The 23,806-nt window shown below is 45.0% G+C and overlaps 1 protein-coding gene across 4 annotated transcripts in view; it reads right to left on the reverse strand.

The window, feature by feature from the left end:
- The window catches only part of LOC120035090 (catenin alpha-2), a 671,205-nt gene that overhangs the window by 528,418 nt on the left and 118,981 nt on the right, over window positions 1–23,806 (reverse strand). For all 4 annotated transcript variants that reach the window (XM_038981862.1, XM_038981861.1, XM_038981863.1 and 1 more), the window contains one exon: window positions 19,834–20,100. In XM_038981862.1, coding sequence (XP_038837790.1) covers window positions 19,834–20,100 — 267 coding nt within the window. The remainder of the gene's footprint in view (window positions 1–19,833; window positions 20,101–23,806) is intronic.

A 23,806-nucleotide genomic window follows, 5' to 3' on the forward strand; every position in this document is an offset into this window, starting at 1 on the left:
GAGAACCTAGCTCTTACAAGTGCTCCCTTTGCTTTAACCTGGAAAAAACTGCCCAGGTCCCTACGTAATTCGGCTAAATTAGCCTGGAGGCCTACATTGCCTTGCCCCACCATCTCTACCTCCATCTCACCAATACACCACTCTAGTTCCCCCAATACTCTCCTAGCCTCTGAGGATGAGAGAGCTGTGTACTGTTGACAGAAAAGCCGAATTTGCACTTTCCCCACATCCCACCATTGACTCAGAGACTCATACTCCTCTCTTCGCTGCCCCCACCTTTCCCAAAAAGTCTGGAAACCTGAGCAAAAAGTGGCATCTTGTAAGAGCTTTACATTGAACTTCCAATAAGATGCCTGCCGGGGCCCTGGTGAAATAGACAGCCGAGCCATGGTTATGTGGTGATCCGAAAACCCCACTGGGAGAATGGTAGCGCCCAACAGCCTATTGCTCTGATTCCTGGACATGTAAAAACGATCAAGTCGAGCTGCACTCACCCTAGCCCCAAAAACCTTCACCCATGTATACTGTCTTGTGTTTGGATGTTTAGTTCTCCAAACATCCACTAGGTCAAACTGATTAATGATGTCCCCTAACACTCCCACTGACACTGAATGGCTCTTCCCCATTTCTGTCTTTTGTAAAATCCATTGTACAGTTCCAGTCACCTCCGATCACCAGCGTCTCCTCAGGCGCTACTTGTGAGAGTTCCTGTCTAAGACTCCCAAATAGAACCCCTCTTTCTCTCCCTGTGTTAGGCGCATACACATTTATAAAAACAAAACCCATGCTGTTAATTTCTGCTTTAACAACAAGCAACCTGCCCTTACACACCTCCTTTGAGGAGCAAATTTTTACAGACAGACCCGGTGCAAAAAGGACTGCCACCCCTGCACTAAGATTTGTCCCATGGCTCAACACACTTGCCCCTTTCCACCAGAGCCCCCAATCTACTTCATTCACCACATCACTATGTGTCTCCTGCAGAAACAACACCTGTACTTTTCACCCAACACACTCCTCTTTCCCGCATCTCTGGCACCATTTATATTGAGCGAGCCTACCCGAAGAGTCTCCATAAGAAGTGGGAGAAAAGCCAGCAGAGAAATAGACCAATAGCAAAGCTCAAAAAGCCCCAGTGTCAGAAAGAAATTAAACATTTAAACAGTGTCTGAATGTAAACCTTTACGCACTGTTGTGACCCACTTCCTCAACCGTTTCCTGGGTGAGAGGACATCATGCCCCTCATTTCTCATAGCATGTTGTACTGATCTTACAAACTTTCTAGGATCAGGAAAAAAAGCCTCAAGATTAACTTTTTTCCCCTTAGTCTCATTCAGGAACCTTGTGTCACGTTCCTGACCTGTTTTCTGTTAATTTTGTATGTGTTTAGTTGGTCAGGGCGTGAGTTGGGGTGGGCATTCTATGTTTTGTGTTTCTATGTTTAGGTTAGTGGTAATTAGCCTTATATGGTTCTCAATCAGGGACAGGTGTTTGACGTTTCCTCTGATTGAGAACCATATAAAGGTAGGCTGTTCACACTGTTTGTTTGTGGGTGATTGTCTTCTGTGTCTGTGTATGTTGCACCACACGGGACTGTTTCGGTTTGTTCGTTCGTTTGATGTAGTCTGTTCCTGTTCGTGAGTTCTTCGGTTGTTTATGTAAGTTCCATGTTCAGGTCTGTCTACTTCGTTTTGTTATTTTGTAGTTTGTTGAAGTGTTTTCGGTTTTCGTTTCTACTTTAATAAACTTCATTATGTCCAATTATCACGCTGCGCTTTGGTCCAATCCCTACTCCTCCTCTTCGTCTGAAGAGGAGGAGGACACCCGTTACACCTTGTCAGTTCTCTCAACGTGTACTTAGACCCCTCTGGTTGACTGGCTGTCAGCTCCGGGCCAATTGAAGAGGAGTCTGAAAAAAATAACTCCTCATCCTCTTCCTCAGACTCACTTTCCTCCTCTTCTCTATCTCCCACCCTGACCACCTGCCCTTTCTCTCTGGTTAGGGCCTCACCCACAGCAACAGGCAACATTTCCATGGTGCCTTTGTCCACACCCTTTTTCCTTTTCCGCTTGACACCCTCCTCCTCCCCCCTAATCTCTTACACTTCCCCACTATACTCTCCTCATCCACTAGAATAACCTGACTAGACCCAGTATCATCTACACCACCCTCCATAGCATGACTAGGCCCAGCATCATCTACACCACCCTCCATAGCATGACTAGGGCCAGCCTCAGCTACCCCACCATCCATAGCCTGACTAGACTCAGTCTCTGCTATACCACCATCCATATCCTGCCTAGACCCAGCACCCTTTACACCACCCTCCATAGCATAACTAGGCCCAGCCTCAGCTACCCCACCATCTCTAGCCTGACTAGACCCAGCCTCCACTACCCCACCATCTCTAGCCTGACTAAACTCAGCTACAGCTACCCCACCATCTCTAGCCTGACTAGGCCCAGCCTCATCTACACCACCATCTCTAGCCTGACTAGGCCCAGCCTCTGCTGTCTGCATCTCCTTACCCCCTGCACTTTGACCTCGATTTCCCCCACTGGCGCTTGTACCCTCACCTTGTCTACGGCCTTTGTGTGGGCACGCAAAACTCTTGTGCCCCAAATCCCCACATTCAAAACACCGTAGACTATCTGTGCTGGCAAAACCTGCATAGAGCCCCTCCCCATGTCTCACTTTAAAGTGCACATTTAGCTGTTGCTCATTGTTGTTCAGAAACATAAACACTTGCCTCCGGAACGAAACAACGTGCTTAACGGCATCTGCCTGAAAACCTGCTGACAGTACACGGAAACCGCTAGCAAACTTACCAAAACGACTCAGCTCTTTCCTAATTTGATCATCCGTAATAAACGGAGGCAAATTTGCCACTACAACTCTTGTTGAAGGGGTAGAGAGAGGTGAAATTGACACCAACACATCCCTTACAAATATTCCGCTAGCAATTAGCCTACCAACCAAATTAGCCCTTTTCATGAACACAACCACAGCTTTGTTCATTCTAGAAGCAGAATGTATAAACTCAGCTCCTACCTGTTCACCGACCGCGAGCAGAACCTCCTCCACCTTAACTCCGTTCTCAGGAACACACCTGAATCCATGCTGTATCGACAGCGTCTCCTCCGCGCTAGGCTGAGAAGCCATCGCGCACACCACACCTTCCAAACTCCAGGAAAGTTACTCTGTCCTCTTCCACCCTAACTTTGAAAAAAAACTTTGGATACCGCTAAAACAAATATTGCATTAACCTTCCACCATAGAAAATAACATGTAAAGAAAATAATCAAGAAAGTTAGTTAGGATAGTGCCCTCCACACCAAACACTCAAACTCCAAAAAACACCCAGCATGCACTGCGAGAGAGAGAGAGAGAGAGAGAGAGAGAGAGAGAGAGGAGAGAGAGAGAGAGAGAGAGAGAGAGAGAGAGAGAGAGAGAGGAGAGAGAGAGAGAGGAGAGAGAGAGAGAGGAGAGAGAGAGAGAGAGAGAGAGAGAGAGAGAGAGAGAGAGAGAGAGAGAGAGAGAGATATCTTTATGGATCCAACACTGGGAAGAAAACAACAGTGAACACTACGGATGGATCCAGAATGTGCAGAAGGCCGAGAGGGATCAGTATGGATCTGTATTTGGCGAGATCTATATAGACTGACTGTGCACTGATAGTCCCATGGTTACGCTGTCCACTCACCACACTCTACCCGGCGGAGAAACATTATTGTCTCTCTCACACACACACACACAGACACACACACACACACACACGCACCGGCTATTCACCTCGCGAGCCGTGGGGCAACAAACAACCGACGCTACTCTATCTCCTCTGGTCATGTCTCATTACTCATCAGCTAGTCCACTGCCTCTTCATATTGCTATCGTCTGACAGGTGCATTTGTCTGAGGAGAATGAGATAAACTGACTGGTGTGTGTGTGTGTATTTGTGAGGCCACGTCTCCGGCAGTGGTTAATTAAGAGGTGTGTGTCTGCTGGCGGGAGGCCTGGTGGAGGTTGGAATAAGTGGTGGAGTGGAGTTTTATCGAGCCCAGCAGGGTGCCTGTCGATCGGACCGCCGCTGGCGCACGATGTCCTTATCTAGCAGCACACCTTGGGGATATGGGCTCGGCTGTTGAGCATCGACCGGAGCTGGGGCGACATTTTGTGTTGAGGATAGTAGAGAGAACACTTGTTGATCTAGAGAGGTGGGGACGGGGAGTTTATAAGGGGTGTGTGTTCTTGTGTTCAATGTGTACAGGTGGCCATGTGTGAAAGTGTGTACGCCTGGTTCTGCGTGTGTCTGCATCCATGTATGTGCAAGCTTCTGTAAGTGCACGCACACACCTCCACTTATGTCATGTTAACATGTGTTCTAAGGCGGTACAGATCACTGTACTCAGTGGAAAGGACATCAATTCCTTCTCTCTCCTACCAGTTTTCTTCTACAGGCAATAAAGGCCCATTTCAGGTGTTCAGAACAGAACACCCACATGCTCAAGTGCCCAGGCAGCAAGGTGAGTCAGAGAGAGGGGGGGCTCATCTTGCTCTGAGGGAAGAGAGAGAGGGAGGGAGGGCAGGGGGAGCGGGAGGGAGAGGGAGGCAAGAGAGAAAAAAACAAGATATAGGGAGGGAGAGCGAGAAGGGAAAAAGGCAAAGTGCTAAAAAGAGAGAGCGAGATCAAGGAGGAGAGAAAGAGCGAGGACAAAAGAAAACTCGAAAGGGAGAGAGACTGACAGGAGACGGTGAGGATAGTGAAGAGTGTACAGATTGATACAGCAATTACCAGGAAAGTATTCCTCTGCGTTGGAATACATCTACATATATTAGAGCACTGCAGCCTCGCTCCTTTGCCACTGTCTCTGCCGGAGAGGAGGAGAGTGGCGAGCATTCTCAGACCGCCACGAAGGGCCCTCAAAAGGGCAGCGCCGGGTGGCCGCACTCCCGTGGAAAAGCCTCTCCACTAAGTATGCCGCTCACTCAGACGTCCTCTGAACTGTTCCTAACTTCCCGTCTGCTCACGCGGAGATAGAGGGAGATACATTTTAGTCATTTTAGCAGACGCTCTTATCCAGAGTAACTTCCAGTAGTGAGTAGATACATTTTTTCGTACTTGTCCCCCGAGGGAATCGAACCCACAACCCTGGCGTTGCAAGTGCCATGCTCTACCAACTGACACTCGTACATGTTCAAACAAATGCACATGGGGACGCGGGCATGCACACACACACACACACACACACACACACACACACACACACACACACACACACACACACACACACACACACACACACACACACACACACACACACACACACACACACACACACACACACATTCTTACTGCCCCTACACATGACGCCAGCTTTTTTACACAGTCAGACTATTCCATATGTCCCTAACCACTTCCCCTTGGTGGGTGTAGGCGACGAGGCACACTCCCTACTGAGTAACAGAGAGTGAGGGGAGGGGATGCTGTTGGTACTATTACACACGCACGAACAAACACAAATGCACACACACACACACACTAATTGCTACGCTAGGCTAGTGCAAGGGCTATCCAGTTATTGAACATAATGGATGTGGATAAAAGGCTAGGTGGGTAGGATCCCTGTAAGCCCTGCATCAATATAGTCAATAGCTACAGGCACCATTATAGATATATTATATATATAATATTTATATATATATAACACCATGTATAGAGGCTGTTATGTAGGTAAGTACCTTGTTGATGCTGCACTGAATGTCCCATACACACACACACACACACACACACACACACACACACACACACACACACACACACACACACACACACACACACACACACACACACACACACACACACACACACACACACACACACACACACACACAGACACACACAGACAGATAAAGAACAGCATGGCAGGTAGAAAATAATGTCTCACACCTACACAGCAGCAGATAGAACGTATCTGAACAGAGAACAGCCGGGAGGACGAATGGAAGAAAACAGCAACAGCATCACACGTCAAATAATCCAGAGTGACTTGGATCTCTGCCGCAGGCTCCACGGCACTGCACCATGCGTACGCATGAACCTATGTGTGTGTGTGTGTGTGTGTGTGTGAGAGAGAGAAGCGCCTCTCCAGCCAGCTCAGGAGGAAACGAGGGAGGAGGGGAGAGAAAAGCTGACTGGGGTCTCTCAGTGAGCAGCTGGAGAAGAGGCTGAATGAGAAAATAGCCGTCTACTAGCCACTGGACGAAAGGTCAGGGGTCAACACACACCCACTGAAGACCAACAGCAGTCCCATTGGTCAGCTGAGCAGCACCTAGTAGTTAGTTAGCAGTGGAGCATTTCATCCGTAAGAGTCTATTGACTCACCCGTGCGTCAATCTAAGTAGCACGATAAACAAATCCACATCCAAATCAGTCGTTTTAAGCTAGAGATCTACGTTTTTTTTGGGCTGCGTCTCAATCCACCGCATCCGCCGATGGAAGGCGGTTGAGCTACAGCGGTGTTTGTCAGACCATGTAGCGTCCGAACGGTGTCACGGGACTCGTCTGAAGTCGGCAACGCTGATGTGCCAAACTCTTGTCTTTAGCTTCCGAACCGTTTGAGCTACAAACTAATATGACCCCACTATGGAAAGGAGAGAACATGGGGGTGTTCTAGGTTTTTGTGACAACAAAAATATGGGGTTAAATGTGTCCAAAAATAGTACAATATTTCCTGAGCATTCTTCTATTTCCTAGATATAGGACACACTTTGAAACCTTACTCCGTATGATTTCTTTTTGGAGTATATTTTTTTGCCATTCAGTGCGTTTCTATGGGCTACAGCAGTAAAGATCAAATTCTATATTTTATTAAATACTTTCTAAATACCTAAAGGCGTCCTAAGAAAAATGTAATGGCTAAATGCCAACGGCTTAGACTTTTAGAGGTTAAATAGACCTATAACATCTAAACCAAACACCAGGAGTTGTGTATCCTAGTCTACATCTCATTAACGCTATAGTACTAGCTAGAGGTGTAGAGCGGGCTCTCTCTCTGGTCTGTCTCGCTCTCTCTGGTCTCTCTCTCTCTCTCTCTCGCTCTCTCTCTCTCGTTCTCTCTCGCTCTCTCTGGTCTCTCTGTTCTCTCTCCCTCTCTCTCTCTAAGCAATGAATAAAGAAGCCACTGGAAAAGGGATACAAATTATAATAATAAAAAATATATATATATTAAAAAAGACTTGATTGAAAAGTGATACAACAATGCCCCCTGCTGGTGATCTGGATGTACTGTGGTGGCACCTGTTTCTGCCTTTCCACTTCAGGTAGAGGGTCAAATAGATTTAAACAGACGTCTGATTGCAGCAAAGCCAATGTGACACGTAACCGATCCTGCTGTATTAATAGATGCTGTCCAAATGTGTGTGTGTCAGTGGAGGCTGCTGAGGGGAGAACACCTCATAATAACGTCCGGAACAGAGTAACTGGAATGGCACCAAACACCTGGAAACTATGTGTTTGATACCATACCACTAATTCCGCTCCAATCATTACCATGAGCCCATCCTTAAGGTGCCACCAACCTCCCGTGGTGTGTGTGTGTGTGTGTATGTTTGTGTGTGTGCTTGCGTCTGCTTGTGTGTGTGTGTTTGGTTTGTGTGTGTGTGTGTGTGTCCAGCAGCTCAAAAGCCGGAGTCTCATCTCATTTGCTACTAGAAGGGTAAAAGGGATTGACTGAGGGGAGATTTGAGGCAATCATTTTGATGTGAAATGCAATTACATTAAAAAGCTCTGCAGGGTGCCGACAGAGGCATTTTTCCTGCCTCATCTTACTCCACTCATATCAACTAATGGAAGACAGCAGCACAAGGAAACAGGTCCTTGTAGAATGTCAAGATGGCGCCGGATTCGAGGGCTGCCGTCTTATCGGCTCTTAATTATCGGCTATTTTTTAAATATTTTTTTTTGCGTTGTTCGTAACTTATTTTGTACATAATGTTGCTGCTACAGTAATTATGACCGAAAAGAGCTTCTGGACATCAAAACTGGGATTACCTCAAATTGGACGAGGATTTCTTCTTCAATGAGACGGACGCGAGGGATATACTACAGACGCCCGACCAGGAAAAGGAAGGGTTGGTTCCGCGGACAGAGATCAGGACGCATTGTGAGGATCAGGTGACGAGTGGCTAATCTGCCCTTGACTTCCGTTCTGCTAGTTAACGTTCAATCACTGGAAAATAAATGGGACGAACTGAAAGCACGTATATCCTACCAACGGGACATTAAAAACTGCAATATCTTATGTTTCACGGAGTCGTGGCTGAACGACGACATTAAGAACATACAGCTGGCGGGTAATACACTCTATCGGCAGGATAGAACAGCAGCCTCTGGTAAGACACGGGCGGGGGCCTATGCATATTTGTAAACAATAGCGGGTGCACGATATCTAAGGAAGTCTCAAGGTTTTGCTCGCCTAAGGTAGAGTATCTCATGATAAACTGTAGACCACACTATCTACCTAGAGAGTTTTCATCTATATGTTTCGAAGCTGTCTACATACCACCACAGACCAATGCTGGCACTAAAACCGCACTCAATGAGCTTTATACCTCCATAAGCAAACAGGAAAACGCTCATCCAGAGGCGGCACTCCGAGTGGCCAGGGACTTTAATGCAGGGAAACTTAAATCAGTTTTACCTCATTTCTACCAGCATGTTAAAGGTGCAACCAGAGGGAAAACAATTCTACACCACCTTTACTGCACACACAGACACGCGTACAAATCTCTCCCTCCATTTGGCAAATCTGACCATAATTCTATCCTCCTGATTCCTGCTTACAAGCAAAAATCTACTCGGCCTATAAAAAAGTGGTCAGATGAAGCAGATGCTAAATTACAGGACTGTTTTGCTAGCACAGACTGCAATATGTTCCGGGATTCTTCCGATGGCATTGAGGAGTACACCACATCAGCCACTGGCCTTATCAATAAGTGCATCAAGGACGTCGACCCCACAGTGACTGTACGTACATACCCCTGAGCTAAAGGTTAGAGCTGCCGCTTTCAAGGAACGGGACTCTAACCCTGAAGATTATAAGAAATCCTGCTATGCCCTCCGACGAACCATCAAATGGTACTACACCGGCTCCGACGCTCGTCGGATGTGGCATGGCTTGCAAACTATTACATAGTAATACTACAAAGGGAAGCACAGCCGAGAGCTGCCCAGTGACACGAGCCTACCAGACGAGCTAAATAACTTCTATGCTCGCTTCGAGGCAAGTAACACTGAAAAATGCATGAGAGCATCAGCTGTTCTGGACGACGGTGTGATCACGCTCTCCACAGCCGATGTGAGTAAGACCTTTAAACAGGTCAACATTAACAAACCCGCAGGGCCAGACGGACTATTAGGACGTGTACTCCGAGCATGCGCTGACCAACTGGCAAGTGTCTTCACTGACATTTTCAACCTCTCCCTGCGTCTGTAATACCAACATGTTTCAAGCAGAACACCATAGTCACTGTGCCCAAGAACACAAAGGTAACCTGCTTAAATGACTATAGACCCGTAGCACTCACGTTTGTAGCCATGAAATTATTTGAAAGGCTGGTCATGGCTCACATCAACACCATTGTCCCAGAAACCCTAGACCCACTCCAATTTGCATACCGCCCCAACAGATCCACAGAATATGCAATCTCTATTGCACTCCACACAGCCCTTTCCCACCTGGACAAAAGGAACACCTATGTGAGAATATTGTTCATTGACTACAGCTCAGCGTTCAACACCATTGGGCCCTCAAAGCTGATCACTAAGCTAAGGACCCTGGGACTAAACACCTTCCTCCGCAACTGACAGGCCGCCCCCCCAGGTGGTAAGGGTAGGTAACAACACATTCGCCTCAACACGGGGGCCCCTCAGGGGTGCGTGCTCAGTCCCCTCCTGTACTCCCTGTTCACTCATGACTGCCCGGTCAGGCACGACTCCAACACCATCATAAGGTTTGCTGATGACACAACAGTGGTAGGCATGATCACCGACAATGATGAGACAGCCTATAGGGAGGAGGTCAGAAACCTGACCGCGTGGTGCAAGGACAACAACCTCTCCCTCAACATGATCAAGACTAAGGAGATGATTGTGGACTACAGGAAAATGAGGACCGAGCACGCCCCCATTCTCATCGACAGGGCTGTAGTGGAACAGGTTGAGAGCTTCAAGTTCCTTGGCGTCCACATCACCAACAAACTAACATGGTCCAAGCACACCAAGACAGTCGTGAAGAGGGCACGACAAAACATATCCCCCCTCAGGAGACTGAAAGGATTTGGCATGGGTCCTCAGATCCTCAAAAGGTTTTACAGCTGCACCATCGAGAACATCCTGACGGGTTGCATCACTGCCTGGTATGGCAACTTCTCGGTCATCCAGGACCTCTATACCAGGCGGTATCCGAGTAAGGGATACTAAAAATGGTCAAAGACTCCAGACACCCTAGTCATAGACAGTTCTCTCTGCTACCGCACGGCAAGCGGTACCGGAGCTCCAAGTCTAGGTCCAAGAGGCTTCTAAACAGCTTCTACCCCCAAGCCATAAGACTCCTGAACAGCTAATCAAATGGCTACCCAGACTATTTGCATTGCCCCCCCCCCCCCCACGCTAATGCTACTCTCTGTTATGATCTATGCATAGCCACTTTAATAACCCTACCTGCATGTACATAATTACCTCAATTACCTTGACACCGGTGCCCCTGCACATTGACACATTGACTCTTTACACTGTATATTTTATTTTTTATTTCACCTTTATTTAACCAGGTAGGCTAGTTGAGAACAAGTTCTCATTTGCAACTGCGACCTGGCCAAGATAAAGCATAGCAGTGTGAACAGACAACAACACAGAGTTACACATGGAGTAAACAATAAACAAGTCAATAACATGGTAGAAAAAAAGAGAATCTATATACAATGTGTGCAAAAGGCATGAGGAGGTAGGCAATAAATCGAATAATTACAATTTAGCAGATTAACACTGGAGTGATAAATCATCAGATGATCATGCCCCGCTATTGTTATTTACTGCTGCTCTTTAATTATCTCTTACTTTTTGGGGGGTATTTTCTTAAAACGGCATTGTTGGTTCAGGGCTTGTAAGTAAGCATTTCACTGTAAGGTCCACACCTGTTGTATTCGGCGCATGTGACAAATAAAATGTGATTTGAAGGGAGAAACTTGCTTTGTATCCCAGCTTGACAGTCAGATCCCTGCCAGTACAGTACGTTAGCGGTGTCTTTACACATGTGTAGTGTGTGTGCGTGTGTGTTAGCTTTCAACTAATTGCATGACATTACCAAGAGTAATTATTGCTGTGGTGTTTCTGCATATTCACTCTGGCTCTGTGTGTACACAGTGGATGCGGATTTAATGGTACCTCATTCCCTATAGTGCACTACTGTCGACCAGGGCCCATACGGCTTTTGTCAAAAGTAGCACACTATATACGGAATAGGAAATAGTGTATAGGGTGCCATCTGGGACACAAACAGTGATTCACGTTTAGCCCCGTTCTGCAATCCAAATGCCGATGGCTCTAGGTGTTCCATTTAATCTGGATGGGAGACAGACACCCCGAGGGTCAATATTTAAAAGGCTCTGTGTGCTAGTACAGTAGCTCAATGTTGCACAAGGCCGGAGAGATGGGGAGGGAGAGTGATAGAGAGAGGGGAGAGCATAGCTGCCTGCCTGTACACTACCGGTCAAAAGTTTTAGAACACCTACTCATTCAAGGGTTTTTCTTTATTTAGTCTATTTTCCACATTGTAGAATAACAGCGAAGACATCAAAACTAGGAAGTAACACATATGGAATCATGTAGTAACCAAAACAAAGTGTTGTTACACAAATCTAGATATATTTTATGTTTGAGATTCTTCAAATAGCCGCCCTCCTGGGGCTCTGGACAAAAGTTGTGCACTATATCGGGACTGTCAAATAAAATCAATCAATCAACCCTCCTCACTTCTCTAGCCATATTATGTACAGCTTTTGGCCTTTCGGAGGAGCGAACCTGTCTTCCTCACCATACCCAGTGCTTTTGAGGGACATTTGAGGTTAATAGCCAAAAGGTATGTTCTCCTTTGTGAAAGAGGTATTTTAACCTCAATCGGACAACCTAAAGGTTAAAAAAAGGTTTAAAAGGACACGGATGGATCTCTTTCGGTTCAGGTACCTACAAGTAAATGTCCTTAGTTGAACTTCTCATGTTAAACGGGTTTTGTCAGGAGGAGCCTTGTCTTATCCATAAGCTGCCCTTTCAGATCCCTCTGGCCTTCTCCTTCTCCAGTGTCAGCTCTAGTCTGAGTGCCACATTGCTCAATAACCTCAGCTAGCCTTTGTCTATCTGTGTGCTCCTACGAAAGGCGGGGAGAGAAATTTAATTTTTAATTTGGGAAGGTTTGGTCATGGCTTGACCTTGGCAGGCCACTGCAGGCCTTACTCTGTGGGACAGGGGATATCAACACTAAATACCAAAAACGTCATTCAACGTTCCCAAGAGTCAACGCATAGAGGTGAAACTGAACACACATAGACTAACAATACATTCAATATGGATTGGTTAACTTCTACTGATTAGTATAAATTTGCCTGCTCCTTCTCCAAAGGTCACTGTGTGGGATTCATTTGCTTTGGTGGAGAAAGAGTTGGCAGAAACGAGAATAGGATAGACGGAGTAACATGATAAGAATATTTGATCATTAAAAATGTAAAAAAGAATAGGAGAGAGGTTTTCGGAGTCTTTGGTCGTGTTTCTCGTTAGACACCTTCCCAAGGACTGGAGTGCTGGTTGGTTCTGTGAGTGATGAATATTAATTTGGCCTGGGGAGGTGAGGGAGCGGGAGCATGCTACCTGTGCTGCCGTCTGACATATTACATTCTCTCTGATCAGGGGCTAGGTGTTGGAGGGAGGGGAACTCTGAGGAGAGGGAGAGAAAGATCGTATTGATGCAAAATGGAATTACAAAATAAAAGCTGGATGGGAAAGTTTAAAAAAAGTAAGAGTGAAGACACAAGGCTACTGGAGCAGTGGAATCCACAGTGCCTTCTACAGTGTGCCGTACATGCCATAATCCAACTGTCCAATGTTAAATATAATATTCTCTATAACATACATTTGACTAAATCATATATCTGACACATGAACTACACACCTACCCTCCTACACATCAACAAACAGCCTTCCCTTTTATTCACATCGCTCATTGGTGAATAGATTCTCATCCCAGCCCAGTCCAGTCCAGCCTAGTCCGGCCCAGTCCAGAGAGGGGAGAAGACAGATACTGACCCAGTCTGCGGATACCAGGGCTGCATTCAAAATGACACCCTATTCCCTATAAAGTGCACTACTTTTGACAAGAGCCCTATTGTCCCTATATTGGGAATAGGGTGCCATTTGGGATGCAGACCAGGACTGATCCAGGACTGATCGACCCCATCATCACACACACCCATCTCCTGAAGAGTTCCATTACTGAAATCAATGTCTGTGGATGTGTGTGTGGGTGCGTGCGTGCGTATGTGCGTGTGTGTGCATGTACGTGCATGAACCCTACGCCCTGTGTATGCTCCTACAGGAGTGTGTGAATATGTGTGTGTGTGTGTGTTTCTTTGTGTATGTGTGTCCAGCCATTGCATTGCCTAACATATAGTGTCTCCTTCCACAGGCTGGGGCTGTGTAGTATAGTGTAGCAGGAATCAATCATGAACAAGCAGCTTCGGGGGAGCACACACACACACTGACTGGCAGAGGGCAATTTGTCTCATTAAACTGTTGCCTACCTACTGGAATCAAATTAGCTTTGCTCTTTTTGCTTTCTGAAAGCCAAACTGTTTTCCATAAAAAGCAGAGTAGATCGAATTACCATAACATGTAACTTTGCAGAGAAGGTAACTGTGGCACAGCAGAGAGAGAGGTTGCAATTGACTGAACAAGAGCCCCTGCCAATGCCACCATTGCATTCTTATTTAGATATTTGGAGGTTCTAGCCATTGACCAAAATTGTATGGTTCACGTTGGATATCCATTTCTGTGCCAAGATTTTGGGTTTAGACAGGGTCCCATCCACATCCGCCATCTGTTTTCTTCCTTGCCAATAAGAGCTAACCCATTTTCCCTCCACCTACTTCCTTCCTGATGTGATCAGTTAGATATAGTCAGCAAGTGTCGGTGGAACGGGATTTCCTGAAGCCAGATTGGAGCTCATATAGCAGGTTATGTAAGGACATATAAACTCTCAATCTGCTCGAACATAATATTTTCCATGACCTTCGATAACATACACAGGCTTGAGACAGGCCGATAGTTTCCATGATCTAACTTATTCACTTTTTTGTTGTTGTTGAGGAATGACCCTTACAAGTTTTAGTTCACTGGGGGAAAAACCCTAGTTCAATAGACAGATTTAAAATGTGAGTTACACAGGGGGTGATAATTACCGCAGCATCCCATAGAAATCTGTCAGGAATGTTGTCAAAGCCAGTTGCTTTGGAATGTTCCGGTTCATTCAGCTTCTTTAGCAGTTGCCTCAGACACTTTTTCAAATGGAAAATCACCTACTTGAATCCCCTGCTGTGAGTAAAACTGCTGGACTTGACTCTCCCCATAACAACCTGACTGACAAGGTAACTTGCAACCTGACTGACAAGGTAAAATAGCTATTCAGACTGTCTGCAACCACAGTCTTGTCTGATGTTATCTTTCCTCCAATGTCCAAACTAAGATTTTGAGTTTTGGTCTTTAATCTGTTACTGTAAACTAACAGCTTCAGACACTTCAGATTGTTCCTATCTCAAATATGTTGTCATTAAAATAATATTTCTTGGCCTTCTCTATCATCATGTCAACCTAATTTCTTAATTTCTTATAGTTTATAAAAAAATATAATCTGCCCTGGATTTCCTGAACTCCAGAAAGCATTCATTTCAATGCTTCATTGCCTTTAAAATGTTATCGTTTATCCATGGGTCTGCTCTTTACTTAATTCAACAAACAAAAAATGTTTCCACCTCATTGCATTTTAATACAGCAGACCAGTCCAATTTGCTCAAACAATTAACTAAGACATCTGCACTATAGTTCTTCATAGACCTAATTTGTATTGAGTTATGACAATTAGAAATGTTTTTATGAACCTTCCTTATGCAGAAAATGATGGCATGATCACTGAGCCCATAGTTTACAACCCCACTGTTTGATATCCTTGATCTATCTGACACCAACACGAGGTCAATGATGGTTTGGGTAGCTGGTGTAAGGAAAACAGATTACAAAAATTCTTAAGAGCTTTAAAAGTAGCATTGTCTTTTTTGAGCATATCTGCATTAACATTTCAATCACCATTAACAATAACCTTTGATTTATCCAAAATCTGTACAGTTGGAGCAAGTCTCCGCCGACAATTCACAAAACGTATACTGGTCTGGTGGCCTGTAACAGGTTCCGACTATAATGGGTTTGCATTTTGGTAATAGAATGTCCAACCACACAGCTTCAATCTCGTCATGGTTTAAATGTGATCTATAGTTGAACCCAATATCTGATCTTACAGAAATACAAACTCCCCCGCCTTTGCGATTGCGGTCTCTTCTAATTACTACATCATTTACAACTTCAATCTCAGCGTTTTTTAAAAATCAAACCATCTAGCCATGTTTCGGTAAAGCAAAGCCCTCCCACCTTACAGTTACCGGAGAGTAGACTCCTTTCCTCGATCTTCGGAAGACGGCTTCTAACGTCGAGATGAAGGACGCGTAGTCCTCTCGTAGAAGGCACCTTTCTCGAGTCAAGTTCTCCTCATCTGTTGGAACTGTCAGACGCAATTTTTCACTTGAGATGAGTGTTGACTCCCTGCAGTCCAATCGCTGCAGCGAAGCTCCAGGGTTCGCCCTTGCATCTGACCCGGGGGCTTCCTTGCAGGTCCCCTGCCCCTATCCCAGTTTCGCTCCACGTCCATTCGGGGCACAACAGACTGTCTCGTCTGGGGCCTCCCTCTGCAATCCTCTCCTGGTCGCCGCGCTCGGACAGCAGAGAGTTTGCGGGAGGATTAGGTTGGTTGTCACGATCAAAGTCTGCAAATTCTCGATTTATTATTCATACCTGAAAGAGCGGGATCCTACCCTGCTGTCCTTCTCCATTGTAGCAAGCCGCTGCTCCAATGGATTTATCGCTAGAAAATTGACGAACATTTCCAGACAGTAACAGGCATAGGGTAATTATGAGGTTTCCACCATCAATTTGGCATTTACCTCTGACCTTAATCGCCCTTTTGGTGTGACTGTGGCAGCTGGGATATACGAACGTGTTAATAGGATGTATTTCCCGTTGCCAAAATTCTTTGTGCCAATCTTGCCATCGAGCCTGATCTTCTGATTAAAACCGCATAGCTTCTCAAAAGGACATCAACATGATGTACAAAAAGGGCCAGTATCTATAAACATGAATATAAAACCGTAAATTAAAACACTGTCAACATGCCAAACTTTCCAGCTGCCATCTTGGATGTCGATCATGTATTTCCGGACGTATAGATTTATAGATACGTTTGTTCTGTATAGCCAATGAGCACATGAGTTGCCTGTACAGCACCATAACAGATCCGGGACCAGGCTATATATTCACCACCATTTGAAAAATGTTTATCAAATAAATGCAATGTGATGTTTAGGCTTTGCATTTGATATATGTAAGCAAGTGTTAGCCTCACCTACATTACAGGTGTTCAGTGACAGGTGTATAGACATGCTTCCAATTCTCAGTTTCGCCACATGGGGTCACTATAATACAAATGAAATTCAGCTACCGGTCTACCTGTGGTCTATATACAGCACATCATACCCTGTAGAGGTGTCTGCATCACAGGAGGTTGGTGGCACATTAATTGGGGACAACGGGCTCATGGTAATGGCTGGAACGGAATCTGTGGAATGGTATCAAATACCAATCAAACCAAATACCAAATGATGCCAATCCATTTGCTCTGTTCCAGCCATTATTATGAGCCGTTCTCCCCTAAGCAGCCTCCTGTGGTCTGCATATTAGGTTCCCTTGAAAAACGAGAAAAACGTGGCAATAGTACTGTTTGTCCATCTTGAGACGCCGTAGAATTCACGTAAGATATAATAAATCTGTCATTCATTTTGATATTTTTGCAGAGGAGATCTTAGTCGCACAATTTTACATCTAACTAAGATGTTTGGTGCAGGTGTTTCTCAAGTGAAAAAACCTGAATGAAAACGAGTCGTCTCTCGTTGAATGACAACAAAGACTTAATTGAAGAATCCCTACTGTTGACCAATCACTGACAAAGGGGTGTAGACTTCGGCTATCAGACTTCGGCTTACCTCGAGAAAAATGTAGAGCATAAACAGATGGAAAAACTCTTGCCGAAGACCAAAACGAACAAAAATTTCACGAAATGATGTCATAATACATGCACAAACTGTTCCGGACTGTTCAGGGAATACCAAACCAAATGGTATGCTAGCCAACCTAAAGGATAACACACAAGTGATATGTTTTTGTTGCCCTACAACCTAATAAAAACTGAGTCCCGTGCACAACCACTTTACACTTCAGGCATAATACACTCATGATACGGAATGCTATCAGATCAATTAAACAAAAACACATTAAAAGCTGCTAATGTATTCAAAGCCACGCTTCTAACTATAATGTCAATAATACATGCCCAATCAATCAAACCAATGACATCAGACATTATGACTTTTTCAATATTCTCCCTCAAAATATATTGCCTGCTGATTAGTATGTAACTTAAACGAGGTGGCAGGTAGCCTAGCGGTTAAGAACGTTGGGCCAGTAACCAAAAGGTTGTGGGTTTGAATTGCAGAGAAAGGCACTTCATTCTAGTTGCTCTGGATAAGAGCATCTGCTAAATGGCAAAATATTTAATGAAGAATGTTGAGTTGTGTTTTAATTTCATCAAAGACCTGTTGACTTTCAGGTAGAAAGCATAAGTCCATGTATTGTCAGTACAACATTAAACGGCAAGTAGCCTAGTGGTTAGAGTGTTGGACTAGTAAACGTAAAGGCTTGCAAGATCAAGTCCCCAAGGTACAAATATTTTGTTCTGCCCCCCGGAACAAGGCAGTTAACCCACTGTTCCTAGGCTGTCATTGAAAATATGAATTTGTTTTTAACTGACTTGCCTAGTTCAATAAAGGTAAAATAAAAAAACAGTCCCTCTGAAATGTCACAGTATGTGCTGGGCCCTTATTCATAAAGTCTGTCTGAGTATTGATCTATGATCAGTTCAGCCTTTTAGATCATAATGAATAAGATGACATGGACATTGGGGAGCACTCCTACTCTGAGATGGGCACTGCTCTGAATTCAATCCACTGTTATCAATTATCAGTCTACTGTGTATTTATAGTCGTTGGCCACTAGGTGACAGCATTTACTCATATTTCTCTAAGCAGCAGAAACCATTCTGGAATATACCATTCTGGAATATACCATTCTGGAATATACCATTCTGGAATGTACATGCTAGTAATAATATTTAGGGACATCCTTGTAAACGATGTATTCCTCCAGTGCTGCCAGTGTGTGTACTTAAAGGGAAGTTAATTTAAAGATAATGAATGATGAATGAATGCAGGGTTGCATGGCACCCTATTCCCTATATAGTGCTCATAGGGCTCTGGTCAAAAGTAGTACACTAGATAGGACATACACAACAATGTACATTGACTTATCTGCTGATGTGGCATTTTTTAAGCTGGTAAATTACCTGCCTCAGAATAATCCTTTGATCAAACAGCGATGTTTGAAAATGCTCAGCCGTACGCAGGTGAATTAAGTCATCTGTCAAAGTTACTGTTAATAATATCACCACAAAGAAAATAACAGACAATATGCAATAGGCATGTGTGGTATTGCAGGCTGTGTTGGGGAATCAAAAGACTGAAGAGAGGAAATATGGGGAAGTCAGTCACACACACCTGAGGTGGGAAACGGAAGTGTGTGCGTGTGCCTGTGTGTGTTGTGCGTGTGTGGGTGTGTCTCTGTGTGTGTGCATGTGTTAGTGTTTGTACGCCTGTGTGACTCTCTCCCTTTGCAAATGTTAGTTGAATAATTCATGGTCTGATATAATCGTCGGCTGTGGTTGCAGGTAGCAATTCATCATGTTGTATGTAATTAAAAGGGTGTCAAAATGTTTTATTGTGAATGCCGAGGCAACAGAGACAACCCAAGCAGTGTGTCGAAAAAGAAGGCAAAAGTCTCTCTGAATCCATATCTTTAAAGGCTTTGGCGACGTGTGATGACGGAAGGTGAGTGTATATCACCGGATGGTTTCAGTGGTAATGTTAGTCAGTGGCATTCACTGTTCTGTCTCTCTGTGCAAGCCCACGGGGTGTACAGTACAGTGGAGTAGATCGAGTTTAAAGTACTCTGTACAACTGTCAAACACTCAAACGTGTTCACCTGAAAAGTGTGTCAAGAATCCGTTTCAAATACGCTTTGCCAGAACGGTTGCCCTTTTTTTGAAAAACCACACGGAGACAAGGCTAATACTTGTGATGCGGCCGCAGAGCACAGAGACGGGGCAGCGGTCATCAAAGAGAGGAAGGGAAGGAAAGGGAAACCACTGCCTGGGACCCACCTGGGAAACAGCCTTAGAAATACACCCTAGCCAGACCCACAGTCTTGCAGACTCCATAGAACTCCATACAACGCATCCCGACTTTTATCATGGGGCTGGGGAGAGCGAAAGAGCGAAATAGGTGATGGTACTCACGTCAAACTCGTTGAGGGCCGCGGCCAGCTCGCCGATGCCGGCGTGGCCGTGCTTCTCGTCGCCGGGCGAGGTGGCCTGAGCGGCACTGCTGATGCCCCCGATGGCCTCCTGCACCTGCTTGAAGACGTAGTCGCGGTTGGCGCGCGTGGCCGCCACGTCCGGGTGGCGCAGGAAGGCCTGCGAGGCCGTGTAGAGCATGGTGGCGTTCTTCTTCAGGGCGCCGCGCGCAGCCGCCATTTCGTCCCGGCACTGAGGGTCTTTCAGCTCCTGAAGACGAGACGGGGGAGTTAGGTAATGTTATATACTGGTCAGGAAATGTTATACACGGGTCAGGAAATGCTATATACCGGTTAGGAAATGTTATATACTGTTTAGGACATGTATACTGTTTCTAAAATGTATACTGTTTAGGAAATGTTATAAATCGGTTAGGAAAATGTGATATACTGGTTAGGAAATATTGTATATGTGTTAGGACATGTGACATATACTCAGACTAGACCTCAGCACAGGTTATATAGTAAACCTGCAGAATTTTACTAACATACACAACTCATTTGACTTTTGTTTTGTAGCAGTATTGGAAATGATTTGAAAAGTTAGAGGTACTGTAACTTTGTTCAAAGGGTACTTTCACTTTGCTTGAAATCAGTTAGAGAGGATTTGACATCTGGTCTGACTCTCGAGATACTATCCAAACGAAGGCGGACTATTTAATTAAACACATTCAAATGAATCGTCACATACCATTATTGCGTTGATTGAAAGTTGAACCTTGAGGCATTTAATTGCATGGGCTTCCTTCGATATGTCTACTCGTATTCTATTCAAACATCATAAAGCCTTGATAGGCAGACCTTCTTGATATGAAGAAACGTATTTTATGTCAAGTCGGTCCCCTTGAACAGCGCACCTTGCGTGACCCAACAGTTTGACTGAGCGCATAACACATTATTTATTACAGATTTCCTGTCAAAACTCTACATATGCATTATTAAGTGTTCTCACTTAACACTTCCTATTTAATTGTAAGAAAGGTAAAAAAAAAAAAAGCATTCCCTCAACGATGAGCCACTTCCAAAAAGTACCCAAACTTAGTGGAGCTTTAAGAAAGCACTCAAAGACATTAATAATTTCCTCTGAATTCTAAATTATTATTCCATGGCCATGTTTAAGAGGCATTTCCAGGGACGGAGAGATGTGAGGCAATCAACCGAGAGACGGCAGCTCAACTCTTTCAGCATGTGTCCCAAATCGGGCCGGGCCGGCATCACTCTTTTTCAGAGAGGACCGTGATCTGAACGTCACAGGGAAACATCACGTCGGGGGCATCTGCCTGTTTGTCAGGGACCAGTGGTGTAAATCGATCCTGGTAAGAGACTCTGTACCCCTGACATTGAACTGCTTTCTGTCACTGCGACCCTACTATCTGCCCCGTGAGTTCCCTCAATTGTTTGTTACCGTTGTGTACATTCAACCAAAAGCTAATATAGCAAAATCATCAGAGATGATATATAATCTGTCACAGAAACTGGAATCCATCTCCCCCGACGCACCCACATTTATTTTAGGGGATTTTAACAACTGTACCTTGCACAAAGTCCTGTGCACATACCACCAGTATGTGAAATGTCACACTAGGAAAAATAAGACTCTTGATTCGTGCAATGGGACAATACCAAATGCGTTCTCTGCCACCACCAGACCTCCCCTGGGGACATCAAACCACAATGTTGTCTACCTCAGGCCAACCTACTGTCGCCACCTGGAGAGGGAGAAACCCACAGTTAAAACTGTCTGAGATCTGGAACGACAACAGTATCACTTGTCTCCAGGGGTGTTTTGACTGTACTATGTGGGAGGAACTCTATTTGAGGACAGCAGCTCTGATCTTGACGAACTCACAGATGTTGTTTCAGACTATGTAAACGTCTGTGTTGACTCAGTTGTGCCTACTAAAACCTGTAAAAGCTTCCCTAACAATAAGCCTTGGGCATCAACACAAATCTAAAATCACTACTTAATAGGAAGAAGGCGGTTTATGCTCAGGGTGATAGACAGGCTTTAAACAACGCGAGATTGAAAGACAGATACTGGTGGACAAGGAGACATACAAGTAAAGGGTTGAGAGGACCCTCTCCTCAGGAAACTCGAGTGTGGCCTGGCCAAGGATTAAATCCATGGCTAACGCTCCCCACGTACAGTAGACAGGGGATAAACCAGTGCTGTACTTGGGAGACATGAGGACCAGAACATGGCTAATGAACTGAATGTTTTCGTCTCAGGATTTGAAAATCAGACAACTTTGTGTCGGAGGTAAAACAAATGGAAGCATCATTACAAACAGGCTGATGTTTTGAAGTTGTTCGGGGGATGTAACGCACACAAAAGCCCAGGCCCAGACAAAATAAGCGGGCAGGTGTTAAAGCACTCTGCTGAACAATTGGCTGGTGTTTTTAATTTCCCAATCCTCCCTCGACCAGCAACATGTGCCAGTACTGTGGAAAAACTCAATAATTATACACATTCCTAAAGCATCTAATCCCTCTGTGCTGAATAACTACTAGAGGGTGCCAAATCCCATGTCAGGGTTTTGTTTGTGGACTTTTCTTCTGCCTTCAACACAATCCAGCCTTACATTCTGGCACAGAGACTCTTTCGGGACTTCTCCTTAAATGGTTGTTGGACTTCCTGAGCCAGCGGTCACAAGTAGGTCTCCACGTGTCGGACATATGCACCACCAACACAGGCTCGCCTCAGGAATGTGTTTTGTCCCCACTCCTGTACATCTGGTACACTAATAGTTGTACTAGTTCCCATCCTGACAGACACCTTGTTAAGTTCGCTGATGACACTGCCTTGATCAGCCTGTTGCATGATGACGAGGAACACCATGGCCGGTCCTAAACGACTTTGTAGAGTGGTGTGTCGAATCACACTTGGTCCTCAATACCAACAAGACCAAAGAGATGTGCATAGACTTCAGGAAGCGTACAACACCTACCTCTGCAACATCTATCAGAGGTCAGAATATAGAAATTGTAGAGGAATACAAATATCTGGCTGTCCTCTTGGACAATAAGCTTCAGTGGAGTAAATGTACAGACCTGATCTACAAAAAGAGTCAACAGAGATTGTACTTTCTCAAAAAGCTGGGATCTTTTATTGTTGACTGTACTATACTGACTCTGGTTTATAAATCTTTCATTGAGCATTTGAACTTTTTGTATTATTTGTTGGTTTGGCAATGCCACTGTCAGCCAGAGAAATATGCTGAGAAGGATTATCACCACAGCAAGCAAGGTAGTTGGAGTCAAATAGACAGGCCTGGATGAGATCTTTAAGGTCAGGACCCTCCGCAAGGCTCACAAAATCATTTTAGACCCAACCCCCCCCCCCCCTGTACCCGGACTTTGAACGGCAGGAAAAACAGAAACTGTGCCAGGTGTGATATTCCTCCTAAGTATCATAGCTCAGGGTAATGTTTCTATCGACCCAGTAAGGCCAGCAGGCTAGTCTCTTTTTATTGGTATGTAACTGTTATGAAAGTTGTATTGTCAATTCGTTTTGTATTTAAACACCACTTTAAACGTGTACATGACACCGCAACAATATTTCCCCATGGGGACAATAAAGTCAGTAAAGTGCACTACTTTTGACCAGAGCTCTATGGGCCCTGCTCAAAAGTAGTGTGCCATTTGAGACGCACCCTCAGTCAGAAACGGTGTGCTACGGCACAGTCACGGATACAGCTCAGCATTTAAACGTGTTTTTTGGAGAAGGCGTTCAGTTATGACCGAGAGCACAGCTTGGTGTTGGGAGCAGAGTCGTTTCCCTCTCCCTAGGCTAGCTATAGAGGCAGTGGTGTGATGTAGTGCTATGCCTGTGTCTGCTTGCTCTGTGCGTGAGCGTGAAAGCGCGCGTGTAATGTCCTGCTATGATAGAGAATCGGTGTACTTGCTGTGTCTTGGTA

Source organism: Salvelinus namaycush, chromosome 42 (assembly GCF_016432855.1).
Source record: "Salvelinus namaycush isolate Seneca chromosome 42, SaNama_1.0, whole genome shotgun sequence".
In the NCBI taxonomy this organism is placed as follows: Eukaryota; Metazoa; Chordata; class Actinopteri; order Salmoniformes; family Salmonidae; genus Salvelinus; species Salvelinus namaycush.